The sequence below is a fragment of the Euwallacea fornicatus genome, chromosome 30 (assembly GCF_040115645.1).
Source record: "Euwallacea fornicatus isolate EFF26 chromosome 30, ASM4011564v1, whole genome shotgun sequence".
NCBI lineage: Eukaryota > Metazoa > Arthropoda > Insecta > Coleoptera > Curculionidae > Euwallacea > Euwallacea fornicatus.
The window spans coordinates 1,457,707-1,476,732 of record NC_089570.1 but is presented as its reverse complement, the minus strand read 5'-3'; the positions used below and the strand labels follow the sequence as shown (position 1 = coordinate 1,476,732).

Genomic DNA, 19,026 nt, shown 5'->3' with positions numbered 1-19,026 from the left:
GACAATGTAGAAAGATAACTTTTCTTGTAAACAATAAAAAACTTGGGAAAAAAATTAATTCCTATAAATTTTCACCACATACATATTAGTATTCCACCGCTTTAAATCGATTTGGAGCTAAAGGCAATTACAAGACCATATTTCAAACACAATTTATTAGACCCTGTGAATTTTCGTTTGTACCTAGTATCACATTAAAATTGAATTTAAGTGTGCTTTGTGCCTACTTCTACTTAAATTAAATTGTTCATATTCCTGGTTTCTACGACCTAAAATTTCAGAAAGAAAAAAAAATTACAAATCAGAAAAAACATAACTGAACCTTATCACAGTTTCAATGCTAGTCTAAGAGACAACAGAATCTTACTAAAAACCCCCAATTTCTTGACATTTTTTTAATTCAACCCATTGGACGTATTTTCTGCATTTTCGCGATCACCCCTTACTATCATTAAAATGTTAAATTCTATGAGTAACCAACATTTTCTATTCTATGTGTCCTCAGGAGGTAGGCGTACCAGTAAAACAAGTTTATGGTAACGAAGAACATTGGGAATACCACCCTTGAGGCTCGATCTATTTTGGATACAGAGTTGAATCTGGGTGTTCTTTTCTTTTTTTTTCGGCAGGCATTGTCTGGAAAAAATACTAAAATTATCAGAAAATTTCACGGAGACTGAAAAGACTTGAAAAAATTTATATTTTTCTGCTGTTTTTTTTTCCAAAAAAATTGTTTTTAATTTCTCTGAAAATATGTAAATTACGTCTTTATGGCGAATTTTTAAAAACATCCAGTTTCTTCCTTCCCTTACTTGGTATCGCAATGGATCTTCTGCGTATTACACTGCTATTTACATGAACATCTTGCTGATGGTAGCTGTCCCGTCTGAAACAATGGTTGGCGAAAGAGCCCCATGGTGTGGAAGGTCTCCTGGTTTTGACAGGAAGAGTTGCATAGGGATTTAAAGGGATGATTTCAATGAAAGTGGGATTTGTTGGATGGATGTGATGGACTGGGGACGATGTTATGTGCAGGGCGCCTTCCCCTGAATGCTGCAAATGGAATAAGAGGAACATATAGAGAGAGCTTTGGTTTTCTATAATGGAAGTTTCAAGGCTTATTGACAGTAAAAACAAAAAATTCAAATGCAAAAAGGCGGTGGCGTAACATTTAAATTGCTGTTTCAACGCAAATTTTCTTATGATCTAAAGGAATTTCGAGCCTTTTAAAATTTTAAACATTGTCTAAATTTTTGTTTTGATCCAGGAATTTTTCATGAACATAAAAAAAAATTAAAGCTGCCGACAAATGGATCGATCGACGTTTGTAAATATCCAAATTTCAATATCTTACAACGATCTTTTCGCACGTCCGCCAGTCATCTTCCTCAACATCTGATTCATCATCAGAACTCAAATCTGCACTAAAATAACACTCTCCAGAGCCATATTTTGTGAAGTAGTGGACTATTGCGAACTGAAAGTAACGAATAGACTTTAGTAAATCACAGAGATATTCGAACTCTCACCTGGATTATGGTAGCGAATATGAAGGAGAACGACAGGAAGACGAAGTAATCCAGTGCCGTGGGATAGGAGACTTTAGGGAGATCTTTCCTGGCTTCCAGACCTAAGAAAGTCATCGTGAGTACGGTGGTGATACCTGAAAATCCAATCATTAAGGATACAGGAGTAGCTTCTAATAGCCCTTCATGTTACCCAAAGACACCCTGTCAGCAGTAGCTTCTCGGTTCAACCAGAAAGAGACCCACGATAGAACCACCAGAAGCACGCATGGCCCATAGACTTGAATCAGGAAATTTCCCATGTGTCTTTGCAGATGGAAACTGACCAGCAGCATCGAGTACTCATCTTACAAAAAATAAAAAAATAAATAAATCGAATTTTGGGGCACATCTCCGGATGTGAGCCGATCAAATAATTATCAGGCCCGATTCGAATTAAAGCGAATTAAGGGCATTTGTACCGCCTCCTGACGTCATTAACTCGATTGTCGATTTAACGGACAGTGGTCAAGTGGAAGTTTTCATGTATGTGATTAAATAGCAGCATCAATCATATTCATAGAGAGGAAAATCTGAGGCAATCAGCTAAAACGCTCCTCATTTGCATACTAACTAGGGACACTCAAAGAAAAGGCCTAATCCGGGGGTTACTGTAGGATGTGCCAGGTTTAACATTAAAGCCGAATTGAATTAAATTGTTATTGCTGGGTACCTAGAGGTGTGCTGAAAGCCTCCAATCGCTTAGGAAGGGTCTCCTTGGGGCTGCTGGTGTAGGTCTGGTTTCCTGCGGGGGTATCGATGAGGTCGAATTGGGACAACTTCATGTCCTCGGCAATGGCCACTTGTCGGGCCGAGTTCCATCGGTACAGGACGTCCTTCTTCGTATATCCAACTGCGATATTTTTCAATTAGTATTTAGATATGAAATTCATTTGCATCTCTTGAAAAAGCGGGAAACGACAAGAACTTTCCGAGCGTGCAATTTACAAAGATTAACACAATTATTAAGATTGGATTATTGCCAGATCCCTTTTTAAAGGGGGAGGGAACTCTAACGACCTTCGTTATGAAACGAATATTCTCTTCTCGTCGGATTTCAAAGCCCTTAATAGGGATTCATTCTATAGGAGCTTTTTAGGGCTGAAAAGGTGTTTCAAACAATACAGGAAAATCAATTTTCCCGTTATTGCTTATCGTTAATTAATTATCAATCATCAAATCATCTTTGATTTTTTAACATCAACGAAACTGAGATATCATGGGATCCGGACAAAGCTGAATAGAATTTAATGTATCCACATATGTTTGAACTGAATCAATCTTTAATTCATTCGATGTATAGAGCCAGCAGATGCGATAATTAGTCGCGACAAGCCTAATGCAAGGCTTATCTATTACCATCTAGTATTGACCGACTTTTAATGAGAAAATAATATATTCAACCCCGTAAAATTGCGGTTTCTACAACTTACATGAGCCGAACTTCAAAGGACATCTCTGAATATCCATCGGGAAATCTTCCAAGTTCATCGGACAGCCGGCTTTGATCGTCAATCTGAAACATTAGAGCTGAAGTTTGAATCGTTCCAATGTAATTTCTTATTATGCTCGGCCAACTCGCATCATTTTTTGACCCTGCATAGCTCGTTCGAGGGACATTGGTCAAGGGCGGTCACCAAAAAAAAAAAAAAATTTTTAAGTTGAAATCGTATGATCCTGCAAGAAGTCACAGTAAAATTTCAAATGGCGTCAGCATCTCATAAACTGGAACATGAATTGCTGGGTGAGATTTTCTCTGAGTTTTCCCGCTATTCAGCTTGTGCCTTTTTTTCTTCGAGTTTTTCGCTCTTTAAATCATTTGCACAGTGTGTTTTATTTTTTCTCGCTCAGGGATCTCTTACCATCATCGACTCTATTTCTCTGAGATTGCATTCAATTTATTTTCCCTCCATTTTGCTCGCTCTCTGTATATATCAATGAATGTATTTTTCAAAATGTACTTCCCGACCCATCCCTGCATAATTCTCCTTAATTTCGTCCTTTTACTTTCTCGGTCTGTTCAAAATCTTTCCTCTCGCTGTTGTTGTTTTCCCTTCTATTAGTACTAGCTTCATTAATTCACGAATACTATAAATTCCCTTCGTTAATGTTGTCTAATTTACTTAAAAATAAATTAAATTGTAATTAAATTAAACTGCGTTTAATTAAATATTAATTAAATTAAATTTCGTTTAATTAAATGTTGATTTAGTGAAGCAATTCATTTGATGTATTTCTAGGAACTTATTTCATGACTTTTGCCAACATTTTCAGCACCCTTATTTACGCCTTGCAGTTCTGATGATTAAAGCATGTTTGCAGCCCATGTCAGCGACGTTAATTACCAGTATCCAACTTCGCATATTAAAGATCATACTATCGCCCCTAATCGGATTGTAAATATTTCCTGCCTGCAAGATTTCCTGCAAACTTGCCCTGACAAATTTCATTCAGGTTTCCTAGATTACGATATTAGTGTCAAACTTGGGGTTGTAAGTGGATACGGCCAATAATAATTTAATTTCCCCCATAAAGTTCCATTCCAGAGTCGAAAAAGGCAGAGTCTTTGCATCCAGGGAAAAAGCTCCTGTAGTAGAACATGTTTGGTAATCTAGTAAAGCAACAACTTTGATTCTCTTTCCGGGCCTCAGTTTAATATAACTTGAAAGAACTATGCGGGTTGATTAAAATGGAAGTGTAAAACGTCAAACAGCTTTAATTAAAGTTAGAAACAGGTTGGATAAGCCTCCCGGCTCCCTTTATCTTCAGTCCGTGTGGACCCTTCCATAGTCAGCAAACTAATTTCAGATCGCTTACATTGCTGAATCAATGTCACCACGGCATGACTTTTAATTCCATCATTGACTCGAATTTTATGTGGAAATTGTTGCATAAAGAAGTCCTGGAAGACACCTTTAAACAGCTGGAACAGTCCCTGACTTAAGAGGACTCGTGCTCGTTGAATCGAACGCTGCCACGAAAATTCATTTAACAAAGAGTCTCTGGAAATGTTCTTACCTGGAGGAATAAAGCACTCGTCCATCATGATACAATCTGACGAACTGATTAGGAGTCGTAATTGTATGTAGATAGGACTGTTTTCCATTATAGAAGTATGTGTCGGGCTTCCAGATGCGTTCCAGCATTGTAATGCTCAAGGCGAGGGTGTCGTTATCGTGTCCAGAAAAGGACAGCCGTCTGTCGATCCAGGATTGCCGGAAATAGCAGTCCATGGAGTATGTCTGGAAAGCCACAGATAAGCCGGAATCGCTGCATAATTTCATTTAAATTGCGGGCACCAGATAATAAAAAATAAATTAAAGCCGACAACAGTGGGACATTGTTTGTGGCCTCGCAGACACCGCTCAGCTGCACACTCGTTTAAGCGGGAATACTGCACCGTTGCCAAATATACCTTCGCGAATTTCAGGTGATGAGGTGTTCATTGTAATCCTCAAGTGCAGAATGTATATTGAATTTATTATAAGGAAAGTGCGTTTTAGTTGAAAGGCGTATGGGAATTTCCGCATCTCAACTATGAATACAGGAAATTTCCTATTCATCATAGTAATGAACTCACTGATGCGAAATCGCTTAAACTTCCTTCAAATCCAACATGTTAGCTCTGCAGAAAACATACAAATAGGATAAAAGGAAAATTTCTTGGTTTCTTCACCAAATTTTGAAATGGAAGTAATAATCCTCCGTGTCAAATAAATCTCAGCTTAAAGATAAGCAGAAAGACCCAGCAAATGTGCCAGATTAATATCTTTCAGGCTCAATGTTCTTGATTCGGGTTAAAACATGCAGAAGCAATCATCCAGCTCAGTAACTTTTCACTGCGATTTTGCGTATTTATCGTTTCGTTTTTCCCAGTCATTTGATCCTTACTGGTTAAGGTAAATTTATTGCAATTTTAACGACTTACCATGTCCATTTCCGATATTGGTCCCATGCTCCTCACCATTATATCCACTTCGATAACAGCTGGAGGTCCTGAAACATACGTTAGCGTCAGCTTTTTGGGCAGAACTAAGCAGCTTACCTCCAAAGTTTGGTCGAATGCTGTTGTCGTAGCCTCTCAGCAAACTGTCCAGCAAAATGGATATATTTTGATGGTTGTTTTTCTGGGGCAAACTTGAGGATTTTCTCAGGGATACCAAGAAGCTGACCTTCAAGTGGAATAAGAATAATAGCAAGCCGAGAAGGGCTCTGGAGCGCATATTTGAAAAGCTGGAAAGGAGTTTTGACAGTCAGTAGCAAAATTTCTGTTGAGTCCGGAGAATCATATTAAGGCGATGAGGTTTGGGAGTGCATAAATTTTCATTCAGCTTCTGTAGGTAAAGTATTCTGGTAAAGTACACTGTCAAATGTCCCCTTGCTATAGAACTACACAGTCAGCATGACTTTTTTCAGAGAATTTTCCAATTTTCGTATATTCAGTCTTAAGAGATCCCCCGTCTGAACCAAAGAAAAAACCTTCGACTTTCTTCCCTGTTCGATTGGAGCACGAGGGAAGTATTTATTACGAAGGAGTAATTTCTAAATTGGAATGGTGAGAGCCAGAAGTTCGTAAACTTTACATGCTCTACAGCAAATCATAAAAAAGTCTGGCAACAGCGCGAGCTACATCAATGCTTAGTAGCCAGACAACCAGCGCCGCGTACACTGAGTGTGAATGTCCCGACGTTGCCACGTTTTCCCATCTTTCAGGAAAGCACCGAATATTTTTATTCACCGATGTTTCCCTGTATATTGAATCGTTTGAAAGACAATCAGCCCGGCACAAAACCTCGTCAATTAAATGCTCCAGAGCTGAATTAAAAGCTTTCGACAATTTGAAAGTTCTTCGTTGTTAATTGGGGCAGAAGTAGTAAAGACGATAATTAAGTATAGGGAAATGAACCAATTAAACTTGTCTGAACCTGACTTGTGTAAATGAAAACTTTTCGGAAATCAGTAAAGTTATGGTGATAAGTAAATTGCAGATGTAGTTCCGTTGCTGATATCAACTGATTATGCCTTTTAACAAAAGCTGTTTTTGAGCTTCACCACTCATATTCCAGAGCAGCTGTTCAGACGGCCCAATCCTAATTCCCCTTGATATCCTCATTTTGAGCAAATCGGGTTATTTCATATATGTATTTGTCTTGGAGGCAAACTTAAGCTTATGAAATATAGTTATCTATAAGGAAGATTGCGTAACACGAACCGTTGATGTGATTTGAATTTTTTCTCCATGTCTCCATGATTTATCGTTGCAAACGGCACTTAAAATTGTTTATATTCAAACACTTAATTCGCCTATAAAGCAGCCATTAATCACTCTTTTAAGCCCTGTGTGAACACGGTGTTTGAACATGATATGGCCATTAAAAGCATGGTTGAAAACTCCCTCAATGTGTCGTTAAAAATTCATAAGGGCGCACGTTTTTTGCTGAATATTGTGTTATCGATATCCGCTAATAAAGCAGTAAAAACATGGCTAATTGCCATGGGATTTCCCCAATACGTGTTATAGAAATTAATAATCACTCTAATTGCCAAATTATCCGGGCGCCCTTGAAGGCCTTGTAAGAGTTGGTGGAGTAAAACCTGGAAATATTCTCGCTATATCGTTTCACTACGCGTGTTTCACGGGACAAGACACTTTCCATGAGTTCAACACCATTTCTCATGGTAAAGTTAATCTCCAACACTGAAGGCAATTTTCTGGCAGTAGCGAAGTTCCTAGTCGTAGCCTGCTGTCAGGTCCTGGATACCAATCAAACCCCGTAGGGGAGTTGGTTCCGCCTTTCCAGGAGCTTTCCAAAGGAAAATTTTACTTTGTAAAAAAGTCCAAAATTGCAAGTTTTTATTCCTTTTTGAACGTGGTGTAGGTGAGGGTTGGAAGCAAGGGACTGGTTTAGCGGGAGCAATGTTTCCACGGAGGGATTTCCATCAATTGGGGAGTTGATTATTCCCCGGTTGCTCGCATCAAAATCCACAAGTTAACGCTAAAGAATGACAAATAGTCCTTCCAATTTCCATTGGTATAGATAGAAAATCTTTGATATATTTCCACGTGGCATAAATATATTTCCTTTCCAGAAATGGGCATATATAATGTTATCGCTTCTGGCACGTATATGGAAATCATTTATATTAAAATTTTCTGTTTTAATATGCGAATTCTCGCCTAGACAACCATTAAAATATGGTTATGTCATGTAATTATTTATGTGCCAATAAAGGCAAAAAATCTGGATACATTTTAGAATTTATTTGGGTTTGATGTTCCATTAATTTAACTTAAATTCGTAATTTGCGGTCCGCATTTCGGATATCCGTATCGTTTCTCATTGTGCCGATTTTGTAGTTTTGTTCACGCCTTAAACCCGTCGAAAATCTATCCGAACATTGGCACGTGTTGGATGCAGAAACCTTTAAAATTTCTTCTAAAGTTGCTAATTGTCTCTGTAAATCGCCACTCCGTGGCGAACACTCGGTATCACCGCGAACTTGCGGCAATCGAAGCACAGCTATTGTCCCTTTTCCTGATTTAAGCGGTACCACTTCTTTGGGTGGTGCCTTAAGGTAGTGCCTCCAGGTCAGCCATGGCCTCATTAAAAAATTGCACGAGTCTTAGAAGCAGCGAGCTACTTGACCAATATAGGCAGGTGCGCAACGACTTGGGACTCTGGTACTGCTCACAAGTTGCAGCAGTCGAAGTACTATTTTTTTGCTGGTATTGTACGATAGTAGCCTCAGTTCCCCCAAGGTTTCCTCCAGTGTCATTAACAGTTTGAAAACCGAAAATTAAAAAAAACTGTCGTCTATCTATGTTAACATCCAATCCGTTTCCCAATTTGTTTACTCACACCCCGGACTTGAAGCCCTCAAATCCATTAAGGGGTCCCTGGAATGCCTCTCATTTTTGGGAGAGAGGGGGAAATTCCGACATTTTTTATCCTTGAATGTCTGTGCCCCGGTACCTACGCGTACTTGGAGACATCACACATCACAAAATTTCCAAAAATTCCTTTAAATATCGTTTATGCAAAAACCAACATTTAAAATCGTGTACGTTTTGTCTTGTACCATGGCCCCAATAAAAGAATATATATATATATATATATATATATATATATGTATATATATTGAACCCATAAAGATAAATGTTATTACGAATGTACACTGCTCAGGAAGCCAAAGAGTGGCACATGGCCAACCACTAAAACCAATACGGCACTTCACCTTCCTTCTTGCACGTGTGAGCTTTTATGGAGTGAGCTTATGGATGGAAGGCTATAAATCTCATCCTGCCTTCAGTTTATTCCTGCAAAGTTTGAGTCAATATAAGTTTTGTGTCTGTTTAAGTCACGGAAAGAACTGTACGGATTTCCAAGAAACTTCTGTATATCAGAGATAAATTGCAGGATACAACACAGCATTTGTCGTAATGATTAAAGGGAAGCATTTGATTGCATGCGTCGCTGCTAGACTGGATTATTAATTCCGCGAATGAAATAACACGTCGCAAATATTATTTGGAGTAATGAGGATGAGCACGTAGAGATAATGAGCAGAGCGATGCTGAATCTCACTTTGGAAAATCATCAGAGTAACGTGGAAACAATAAATCAATTGGACAAAAACCTGGAATGTTTGCATGCCACTGGAAAACTTCCAAGTGCAAATAATGAAAGAAATAGACTATTGTATAATAGAGGACTCTCTAAATTCAATTTCCATTCAATTGCTATATTGAAGGAGAGGATCGAGGACGTTTTGTGTATTCTGCTAGAGGGTGAGAACCCTATTAAGCAAATATTATATTATTCATATACAAAAGTCATTTATTATTTGGTTGGACTTGGGCTTCCAGGAAAGTTTGAATTTCAAATGGAAAGAATTTCCACAGACTTCTAACGAGGAATTCTCAGTAGGGCAAGAAAAGTTCGAATCGATAGGTCCGTATTTCTCATCCCTAAAAAAGGGAATTAAGGGAGAGGATTATCCTGTAATTAGAGCGGAAATGGAGCAGTGCAATGTCACGAACTCATATAAGAAACATTCCTCTTAAGCATGACAAAGACATAGGTTTTTGTGACGAACTCATAGCCTTAAAGAAACTTTTCGGAAACTAAATAAGCTTTAAACTCTGGTCAACCATCCAGTCTCAATCTTTGCAAACAACTCGGTTTCAATGTAGCTCTAAGAACCGATTTAATGGATCTGTCCTGTTTAGAATGGACTTCCTGCGATACCTAAGTATGTCAAATAAAAAAGGAGTCGATAACACGTATCCTCTCTTAACCGCTCTTGCTTTTCCATTAGAGCCTCTATCTGTTTTTCTGGGGAGCATCAATCAGAAAAGCGCTCGTGAACATGTTTGGAGGATGTCTCACCATATTCTATTTTCGATTAAGTCTTTCGTACCTAATGGGTCAATCGGATTAAACGGGGATCTCATTGAGTAATTTTTATTATTCTGGATCATGAATATTCATTACCGTTTATTTTTAGGGAAAATGAACTGGCATTAAGAGATACTGATTAAAATTTTTAATTGTAAGATCCTGCTTGGCACTTATCGCCAATTTCGTGATTTTCTCGTTACTGTTGGAATTTGGCAACAATTTTCATATAAAATATAAAGCATCGAATGTTTATTTAATAAGTTTCTCTCTCGAGTATTCACGAGAACCAACGATGAAATCGGTGCAAAGGGCTCGTTACGTGCCGTCGACCTAGATAAGAAAATTAGAGTTTCTGGGTACCTACACGTTTGTGTGTTGGAATTTTTTTATAAAGGTTCAAAAAACAAGCCCTTCCACGGAGCATCACTGGCGTAGCTGATCGATTTAGGCTTCGAAAAATTGCTGAAAATTTCAGTTCGGCCAAATATCTTATGCCTGATCGAACGAACTATTTTTTGATATTGAGATCATTTTCAATCCGTGCAGGAATTATTGGGAAGTTTTCCGTGGAAATAATTGCTTATCTCTGCTTAAAAAAAAACTGGAAGTTCCCGTTTTGAGTCGACTGAGTCCGGGCGATACGCCTCTGGATTTTCTCCCGTTTCCAAGGTATTTTTTAGTAGTTGCAGGCATAAGCTACTCCCGAGAGGCCATTAGCGTAGGCCTTCAATGGTGTGTCGATAATTTGCTGAAAATTGCCACGTTTTTGCAAAAATCGCATGTCTTAGGAAGTCATTGCTGAGATGCCACTGACGCGTCTCTAGTTCCAAGGATATTTTTTAATTGATTTTAAGTCAGGGTCCACGTGTGTATCGAGCCGTGCTAAAGGGACTTCACTGAGTAGTCTGCCGTCGCTGGTTTTTGCTGAAGAAACTCCCTGGAAATTCCGGCAAGTGGTTCAAACTTTAGTGATAAGCAGATCAAACAGTCAACGTCCTCATACTGGCTTACGGGTCCCGCATCCAAAGAGAAGATCTTCCTGGCGAAAACAGTTAAATAGGGCTGAAAATCATTCCATAAAGGCAATAATTAACATAATTGCATCCCGCTGTATTATCATGAAAAGCCCAGAGACAAACCCCAGCGAACTGGGGTTTATGGACATTTCGTATATTCTTTATGTTATTAAATACGGCCATAACACTAGTTTATGGTATTGGATAATAAACATTTTTATACGGAAAATACGATTTTAGAAATAGAAGGTAATGGTAATCAGACCATTGGTATTTACGCATTATAGCTCAATGAAAATGATAATATAACGAAATAAAAATAACATATAATATAAAATAAATAATAAAATAATGACGGATTATTAAGCTTAACCCGTGTAAGAGGAATGACACTGTTTTTTATGAATGGACAGTTCTTGAGATCCAGAAATAGTGCCGCGTTGAAGGCGATTGAAGCGAAAGCAATTGTAGCAAGGAAAATAGCGCTAAAATGGGAATTTTCTGGGATTCAATACATTTCAATATCTGAAATTATATTAAGTTTACAGCGAAGGCTTAAAGCTTATAACTTTTCAGCCATAAATATTTCTAGGATAAAATGCACAGAGATAAAAGGCCTTTTAAGCCAAAGAATATTCAATTCCCTCTCACCATCTTCAGACATGCCCTAAGAAAAAGCATAAAAGTGGTAAATTTCCTCGTGGTTAATTGTTGCATTTCCACGGCGTCTGACAACATTCTAAATAAAAAAAAAAAAAAAGAAAATGTAATAAGGTTTTCTGCTTAAGTTAAACGGGGAATGTGCGTGAGGCGTTGGTCTAATTACAGGAACAACACTTACAGTACCCCTAAGCTTGTGAACACTCACTAAGAAGCGGATTGTATGAAGAGGCCACTTCGAAAGCGAGATAAAGATATTTTAATTAATAAATTTGTCTTCCTCACAGCTTCCTGGTTGGTGTGCGAAAGTGGGCAAGGTAGCACGCAATGTGCAACTTGAGCCACGTTCGTGGGAATTCATAGGAATCTTTAAGAAATTGGGCATTATTTGAGAAATTTAAGCAGCAGCTGAGAGACAAATGTAAATACAAATTGCGATGTTAATTAATTTGAAAATAAGTTAAGGATTTGTTAAAAAAAAAGCTGGGAGTGATGTCGGAAAGCTCTTGGAAACTTTAGCGCAGGTTGAAAACCGACTAGAGAACTCGTCCGCAATTTGAGAAATTTCCGAGACAATCGGGAGATATTTCCAGACCCAGAAGGATGGGCAACACAGCAATCCCAAAGACCTTGAGATTTGGGTATGGATATGTTGAGTAATTTTAAAACTAACCTGAGAAAATCTTTTCGATTTTTTTCGGTGAGTCTTTGAATTTACCATTGCAGTAGCAATTCTCTTGATTTCCATGAAAGCGATTAGCGTTATTGAAAAATATCCAAGAGGCCCTTTTTTGCAGAAACATGAGGCATTCGGATTTTTCTTTTTTCTTTAACCAATGGCGTACTATATCTTCCGTTTAAAACGTCCAGGGGCGCGTCAATGGGGACGCCGCTGGTGAAGTTAAAAACGTTGTTTCGCCCTTAAAAAATGTGTCTCTACAGCTATTTTACACTCCCCAATTTCCATAAAAATATTTAATGTCAAAACGGACTTATTAAGGGAAAAAGTAAAAAAACAATAATTTTTTATGGCCCTAAATTTTAGACAGGAAGCGGAACAGACCCGCGTTGATATGAACATTTTTTCTTAAAATCATCCACAGATTCACCAGAATTTTTGACGTACCCTTATGGGGCACTCGGCCTACGTGGTGGTTATTAAGAAACTTCTTTGAGAACTGAGGCATTTTTCGGTAAAAACGAAATTCGAGAATATTTCGTGGAAGTCTCAAGAATCTTTAATGAGACAAATGACATAATTTGACAAACTTAAAGAATTCGCAGACCGGAAAAAAAAGCGAGCGCAAGAAAACTACCTATAAATCCCCTTTCTCAAGTTCGCGTGCCCGTTTACGTGGAAATTTAACAAATTTCGCTTGATTTCATATGAAAAAGTGGGCGCAAATTTGCTTCCAGCTGTGCAAAAATCTTTCTATTTGTTTTTAAAATTGTTGGTACACACGAAAACTGGGTTAATAGCTGTAGTTCAAAGTTTACCCCGAGCAAAGACTGCGAAATACAAATAATAGAAAACGTTAAAGTTCTGAAACAGTTGATCGATAGGTCAAATTTTTTCCCCTAAAAGCGAATATTTGGCATTTATGGGAGCTTGTAAGCGTTCAAGTCGAAGTTAGAGATATCCATCAGCCAATTCTTGCATTCTTCCAGTTAAATTGAATTGCTCCAGATTGTCTTTTTCTCCAGCCTCCATCATCCAGTTTTTATTTATGTATTTCCAGTTTTATGTCCATTACCCTTAGAGACAATTTGCGAGGAGTCCAGGCACTTTTATGATTTGCACAGTCCAAGATTAGACTTTTTCGTCATTATTAGCAACAGTAATTAGGCTCGTTTTTCCCCCTTTCTTAATTGCTGTCCTTGATCCGAATACGTCGAATGACTTGTTAACAGAATAAAATTTAACGTTCAACTTATTCCCTGTAAATTCCCTTGAAGAAGCTCCACATTACGTAGTGTTTTTGTGAAGCACGTACATTATCGGCTCGAAATTGACTGTCTCGGAATTGAGAGTAAAAAGCCACACGTTTCATTGAATTCCTTGACAATCGAATTTCAGAGTTTTTCCTCCAGAAATCAAACAATTTTATTTCCCTTGAAACTCCTGTCGATAGCTCGTCCGATAACTTCCCGTTAAAGCATTCTGGATGTTTGAGGAACCTTTCGAGTTCCCGCGACATCGAATTTTTCCAGAAAAATTCCAAACTCTACCTCACCAGTGAATAAGCTTTCTTACTTACCTATGTAAGTTTAGAAAGTCATTAGGGGACTTTCGTTGGTTTAATCAAGTCGCGCCGCCAACTTTCGCCACTTGAAACTTGTTCCCGATGGAAGCGATGGAAAATCCAGAGTTCGAGTCGCGACTAAATGGTGGAATGATGGAGAGCCGAAGAAGAGTTGCGGTATTTGCGCGCATCCAGAGTGGATGGCACTTCTGGAAAACGGTGGGCGGTCGCAATCAGGAGAATTTTCCTGGATGAATTATGAAACTCTTGTGCATCGTGTCTGATTTCATGGCTGGATAATTGTATCCCGGAATGATAAGTTTTATTGGACAATAATTGCTTTGATACTGAGGATTGATTGCAGAGCGCTCTGGATGGGTTGTGTAAATGATGAAAAAATTGGAGATTCCAAATATGAGGCGCTTTTCATGTGAAAAATGGCAGTAAATACCCGAAAACTAGTTTTTAAGCGCTTCTATCCATAAAGCCTTGAATATCGCAAAAACATATAGAAGCAGGAAGCCGGACTATTGGAAAGTTGCTTCTTCGGAACAGCGTAATCCACAAATGTCTAAATATACAGGATTTCCCATTTGGAAAAATCTAGCGTCGGATTTCTGTCCATCGGAGGAATGGCTTAACCAGCTGCTTTCTCATGTTCTCTGTATCTCGTAAATTAATAGAAGTCGATTTAGAGTACCTGCTGCGTACATGGACTTTTAATGAGTGCAACTAAGAAGCAATTGGGTGATTGATAACGGCGAGGGAGGCATGTCAAAAAGGGCTTGTTTTCCAATTGATGCGTTCTAAAAATGCCATTTGTACTGTGGCGTTTGTGGGAGTAAAGCTATATTAAAATTTATCGTGGTGTTTATTCTCGAAAAACTCATTAAAATTTGAATGTGCTCGCGTAATTTTTATCCTCCAAAATCAAGTAGAACTACACCCCTCCACGGATGAAGGTGTACTGCGTGCGAGTCAACGACGCTAGCTGATCGTTGACAATGGAAGGGGAAACGATAGCCTGTCTCCCTCGCACTGATCCTTCGCGTAATTGCCTCTTGCTTACACTCACTAAAATTTCATGTGAATTTTGAAAATATTCAAATATCACTGAAAAATATGATTTTTTAACGCCTGAAAGACAGAGAAAATCTACTCTCAAAAGGCAAATTTTTTTGTTTGTCTGGGCCATCTCCTTTATTCTATAATTCTTTTTATTATTTTATTCTATATCTTTTACAACAAACAAATAAACTTAATCTTATACAACTTTCCTTATTTAGTCAATAGTATTAGCTATCACAATATCACAAGTCGTCTGACATGTCGATTTCAAAAAATATCTTAATAGTAGGCTCCACTGACTTTTTGAATGCCTGATACCGTGCTTTGAGCTTTTCCAGGTCCTGGAATTTGAACTGATACAAGGCATGCATGAAGCTATCACACTCCGAGGACACGAAGGCCTTGTCGGATAAACAATATATCATGGACAAATTATAATCTATGTGCAGGCAAATGTCCCTGACTCTCCAAAGATAATGAACAAACTTCTCGAATAATTCATCGTCTTTTTTATATGCTTCAGCCTGTTCTTCAGCATCTCTGATCTTTCTGTCGCAGAGCCGGAACTCGCCCAAAGTGAGCACTAATCTGCTCGTTGTCTCCCCTGAAATTTCCCTCGCTTCAACTTCCAAAATTCCGTCTTCATTCATTTTAAACCTGATGTCACAAACAACACTACCAGCAGTAGCAAGGGGCAGATTGTGGAGCTCGAAAGTTCCTAACAAATTATTGAATTTGCAGTTTTTCCTCTGCCCTTCGTAAATTTCAATAACTGCCGAATGCTGATTGTTCCCATTGGTAGTGAATAAATATGGTTCTGAAGTTATAGGAATTGGTGAGTTTTTCTTTATCAGAGGTAACATCAAATCCATATCCTGGGCAACACCAAGATCCAATGGGGTTACTTCGGAAATTTGATATTTTTCCAGTTCCTCGTGCTTACTTTTCAGTAGTGCTGCCTGCAGGGCTGCTCCTAGGGTCACAGCTTCATCCAGTTTGACATCAGTACGTATCCGGCTTGTATCGAAGAAGGTTCTTATCATTTCCTGCACTTTAGGGATTCTCGAGGAGCCTCCTACGAGGAGTACATCAGTGATGTCGTCTTTGGTAAGTCCAGCACCTTCAAGGCATTTTTCTATGAGTTTTTGAGCTTGCAATAGGAAGTGCCTGGTGGCATGTTCCAATTGGTCTCGAGTCATCGATAGGATCACATCTGGAGTTGAAGGACCTGCAATGTAATCCAAACCAAAAGAAAATTCTTGGAGAAAAGATAACCTTTTTTTCATCTTTGTGCTCAACTTCCTGATTCTCCTTAAATATCCCTCATTAATGGTTGTAGTCTTGAGCTCTTTCAGAACGCTAGACTGAAAATGATCGAAAACCACATCATCGATATCTTGACCTCCCAAATAAGTGTTCCCTTCCACGCTTTTTACACAAAATTTCCTCTCATCTATATCAATTATGGAAACATCCAGAGTTCCTCCTCCGAAATCGAAGACAAGAAGTGTGGCTGCTGTATCGATTCGGTCTTGCGCGTAGTGAACAGCTGCAGCTACAGGCTCAGTAATCAGTTTCAACACTCTCAAACCTGCCAGCTCTGCGGCTCTCCTTGTAGCTTTCCTCTGAGCATTGCTGAAGTAGGCAGGAACTGAAATTACTGCCTCGGTGACTTCACCTCTAAGAAATATTGAGGCAGAGTTTTTCAGATATTTGAGCACCTCAGAGCTAACTTCTTCAGGCGTTTTTCGTATAGTTGCTTGATTGTGTCTCAGCTCTATTTCTACGCCGTCATTTTCTCCTTTTCTAATTTGAAATGCGTACTTAGAGGAATTTTTTACTTCCTGTACATAGACGTCTTCATATTTCCGTCCGATAATCCTTTTGTTATCTAAATTCCAGCAGTGACTTGAAATTAAGTAACTTTAAATCGTCGAATTTACTTACCGAAAATTAAGTTAGTAACTCTAGCCACACCCAAATCATTAGCTATATCCCCAATCAACACTTTATCATTTTCTGGCTGATAGAAAACGGACGATGGAGTCAGGATATCTCCCAGGTCGTTGGGGATCATAAAGCAATGTCCGTTGCGGTACACTGCAACCCCTGAAAAGGTTGTACCCAAGTCTATACCAACCGCTGGTATTATGCTATTCAAAGATTTGCCCATGGAGAATTCGGAAAAAATGTCTAAATTTTAACAAAGAAATTGTGCTTCTGCTCGTGTTTTTGAAAATTTGCGAATACATAGAATCAAGTTGATAAGATTACTTAGTTTACTGATAAGGTAAGTTTATTAATAGATGTTGATTAGTTTATAATTTTTCAAGGGAGCTTTGTTGTGTACTTTGAGACTTTATTTCACTAAAACACGTATGAATACTCTAAGAAGCGTTTTATTGACTTTTTAGATACTTTCAGGGACTTAGGAAGCTAAAAACGGATCCTCTGCCTCTGAAAAGTACAAGAAGAGACGAGTAATTGGTTTCAGGACGAAGACGCAAAGGCTTTATGGGCGAAGACGATACCTAAAACCTTCCGACGTCAATAATCTCATTTCCTTGTATTTCAAGTTTAATCTCAAACATCAGTTAGTACTTTTGCAGTTTCTATGGATCAATACCAATCCCCGCCCGAAGTCCGCTCTTTAACTACCGATTTTCACTGGTGCCAAAGATTTTTTTACCATAACTAACACTAAAATTCATCAACGATCTAGATGAAACCCCCGCGACTTTCAGCAAAGCCAATCCAGAAGTTTGGCAGTTACCTGGGCCAGTTCCAAGTTGAATTCGATGCCTGGAAAACGAGAAAATGGATCTCATGGCTTTTTCCCGCGGTTGGATAAATGCCTCACACACATACTTTGAAGTTTTGACAATCTATTTATCCCTAAATGAAGTCATCTACGCCACTGCTTCCCCAGGAAACTAACTATTAAAATACTGTTTAATATCTCCCAAAATTTCTTATGAAATTGTAACAAACCACAGATGTAGAACATAGATGATCATGCTGATTGAAAACCCCGCTATACTGTCCCTAATAAGATGACAGAAACTGAATCTTAGCCCCACGGCCTTAAGGTCTTCTAATTAAAACTTCATAAATATTTTACAAATACGGGTCAACTCGCATCCCTAATTAAGGTCAGTTCTGGTCGCTCAAAAACTCCGGTGGGCCGATTTATCCAGTGATTCTGAAAGAGCTTATTCACGATCAGTTCGGATTTTCATGGAACCTCAGTCCTGGATCTCAAGTCCAGCTTTTAGACAACTTTAAGTCGGCTGCTTCGAGGAAATCAATGTTTCACAAGAGCATACTGAAACATCGTTTACTTGATAAAGTATACATTGAACTCAATTTGGAATACACAGCATGTTCTGTATCCCTATAGCCTTATACGTTTGAATCCCAACCAGAAACCTCATTCAGCCGTATGTTGCAAGGCCGCTTTGCTTATTTTCAATGGAATTTTTGTCTTTTTAATGGAAACTATTTGGAAACTTAAGAGTAAATAATACAAACAAACCTTAGCTTCCAACATAGCGAATCTGTATCCAATGCAATTCCTCGGTCCAGATCCGAAGGGTATATAAGAGTGTGGGACGATTTTGTCCTTGTTTTTATCAGAGAATCTATCCGGATCGAATTTCTCTGGATTGGGGAAGTATTTGGGATCTCTGTGTAAGCCCTTTATTGGAAAAATCACGAGCTCACCCACCTTCAAAGGTACAGGCTTCTCATCTGGGTATTTTGGATCGGTTGTGTAGGACTTAGGTGCAGACTCTGTCCATCATTACTACTGGAGGTCATTTTCTTAATGTTTCTAAAAGAAAAATGGCCCAAAGGGTGAATGTACTTGGCCCACAGTACCAGCGCCAGTTATCAGGAGCCATATCATGATTCTTGAAAAAGTCACTGAAGTTGGACAGTATCGCGCAATGATAATTGTAACGATGTCACCAGCAAATTGTTTATAAACTTGATGAAATGATGGATGATAAAATTATTGCTATTAATAAAAACTCGAGTCTTTAATAATACTTTGACACCCTGTATCTCGAAA

General features: G+C 38.5%; 2 protein-coding genes across 2 annotated transcripts; both read right to left on the bottom strand.

Annotated features, from left to right (window-relative positions):
• Positions 1-186: 186 nt before the first annotated feature.
• Positions 187-14,017, bottom strand: Grd (Glycine receptor). The gene is made up of 11 exons (XM_066298369.1): positions 13,902-14,017; positions 5,611-5,798; positions 5,494-5,561; positions 4,584-4,807; positions 2,999-3,081; positions 2,239-2,418; positions 1,720-1,872; positions 1,530-1,663; positions 1,355-1,477; positions 813-1,053; positions 187-636 (listed from the first exon to the last, which is right to left on the bottom strand). Exons 2-11 carry the CDS (start codon positions 5,786-5,788, stop codon positions 467-469), a joined length of 1,554 nt encoding a protein of 517 aa, XP_066154466.1. The 5' UTR covers positions 5,789-5,798; positions 13,902-14,017; the 3' UTR covers positions 187-466.
• Positions 14,018-15,082: 1,065 nt separating this feature from the next.
• LOC136347930 (heat shock 70 kDa protein cognate 4-like) lies at positions 15,083-17,212 on the bottom strand. The gene is made up of 2 exons (XM_066298356.1): positions 16,902-17,212; positions 15,083-16,845 (listed from the first exon to the last, which is right to left on the bottom strand). Exons 1-2 carry the CDS (start codon positions 17,125-17,127, stop codon positions 15,197-15,199), a joined length of 1,875 nt encoding a protein of 624 aa, XP_066154453.1. The 5' UTR covers positions 17,128-17,212; the 3' UTR covers positions 15,083-15,196.
• Between the last annotated feature and the right edge of the window lie 1,814 nt (positions 17,213-19,026).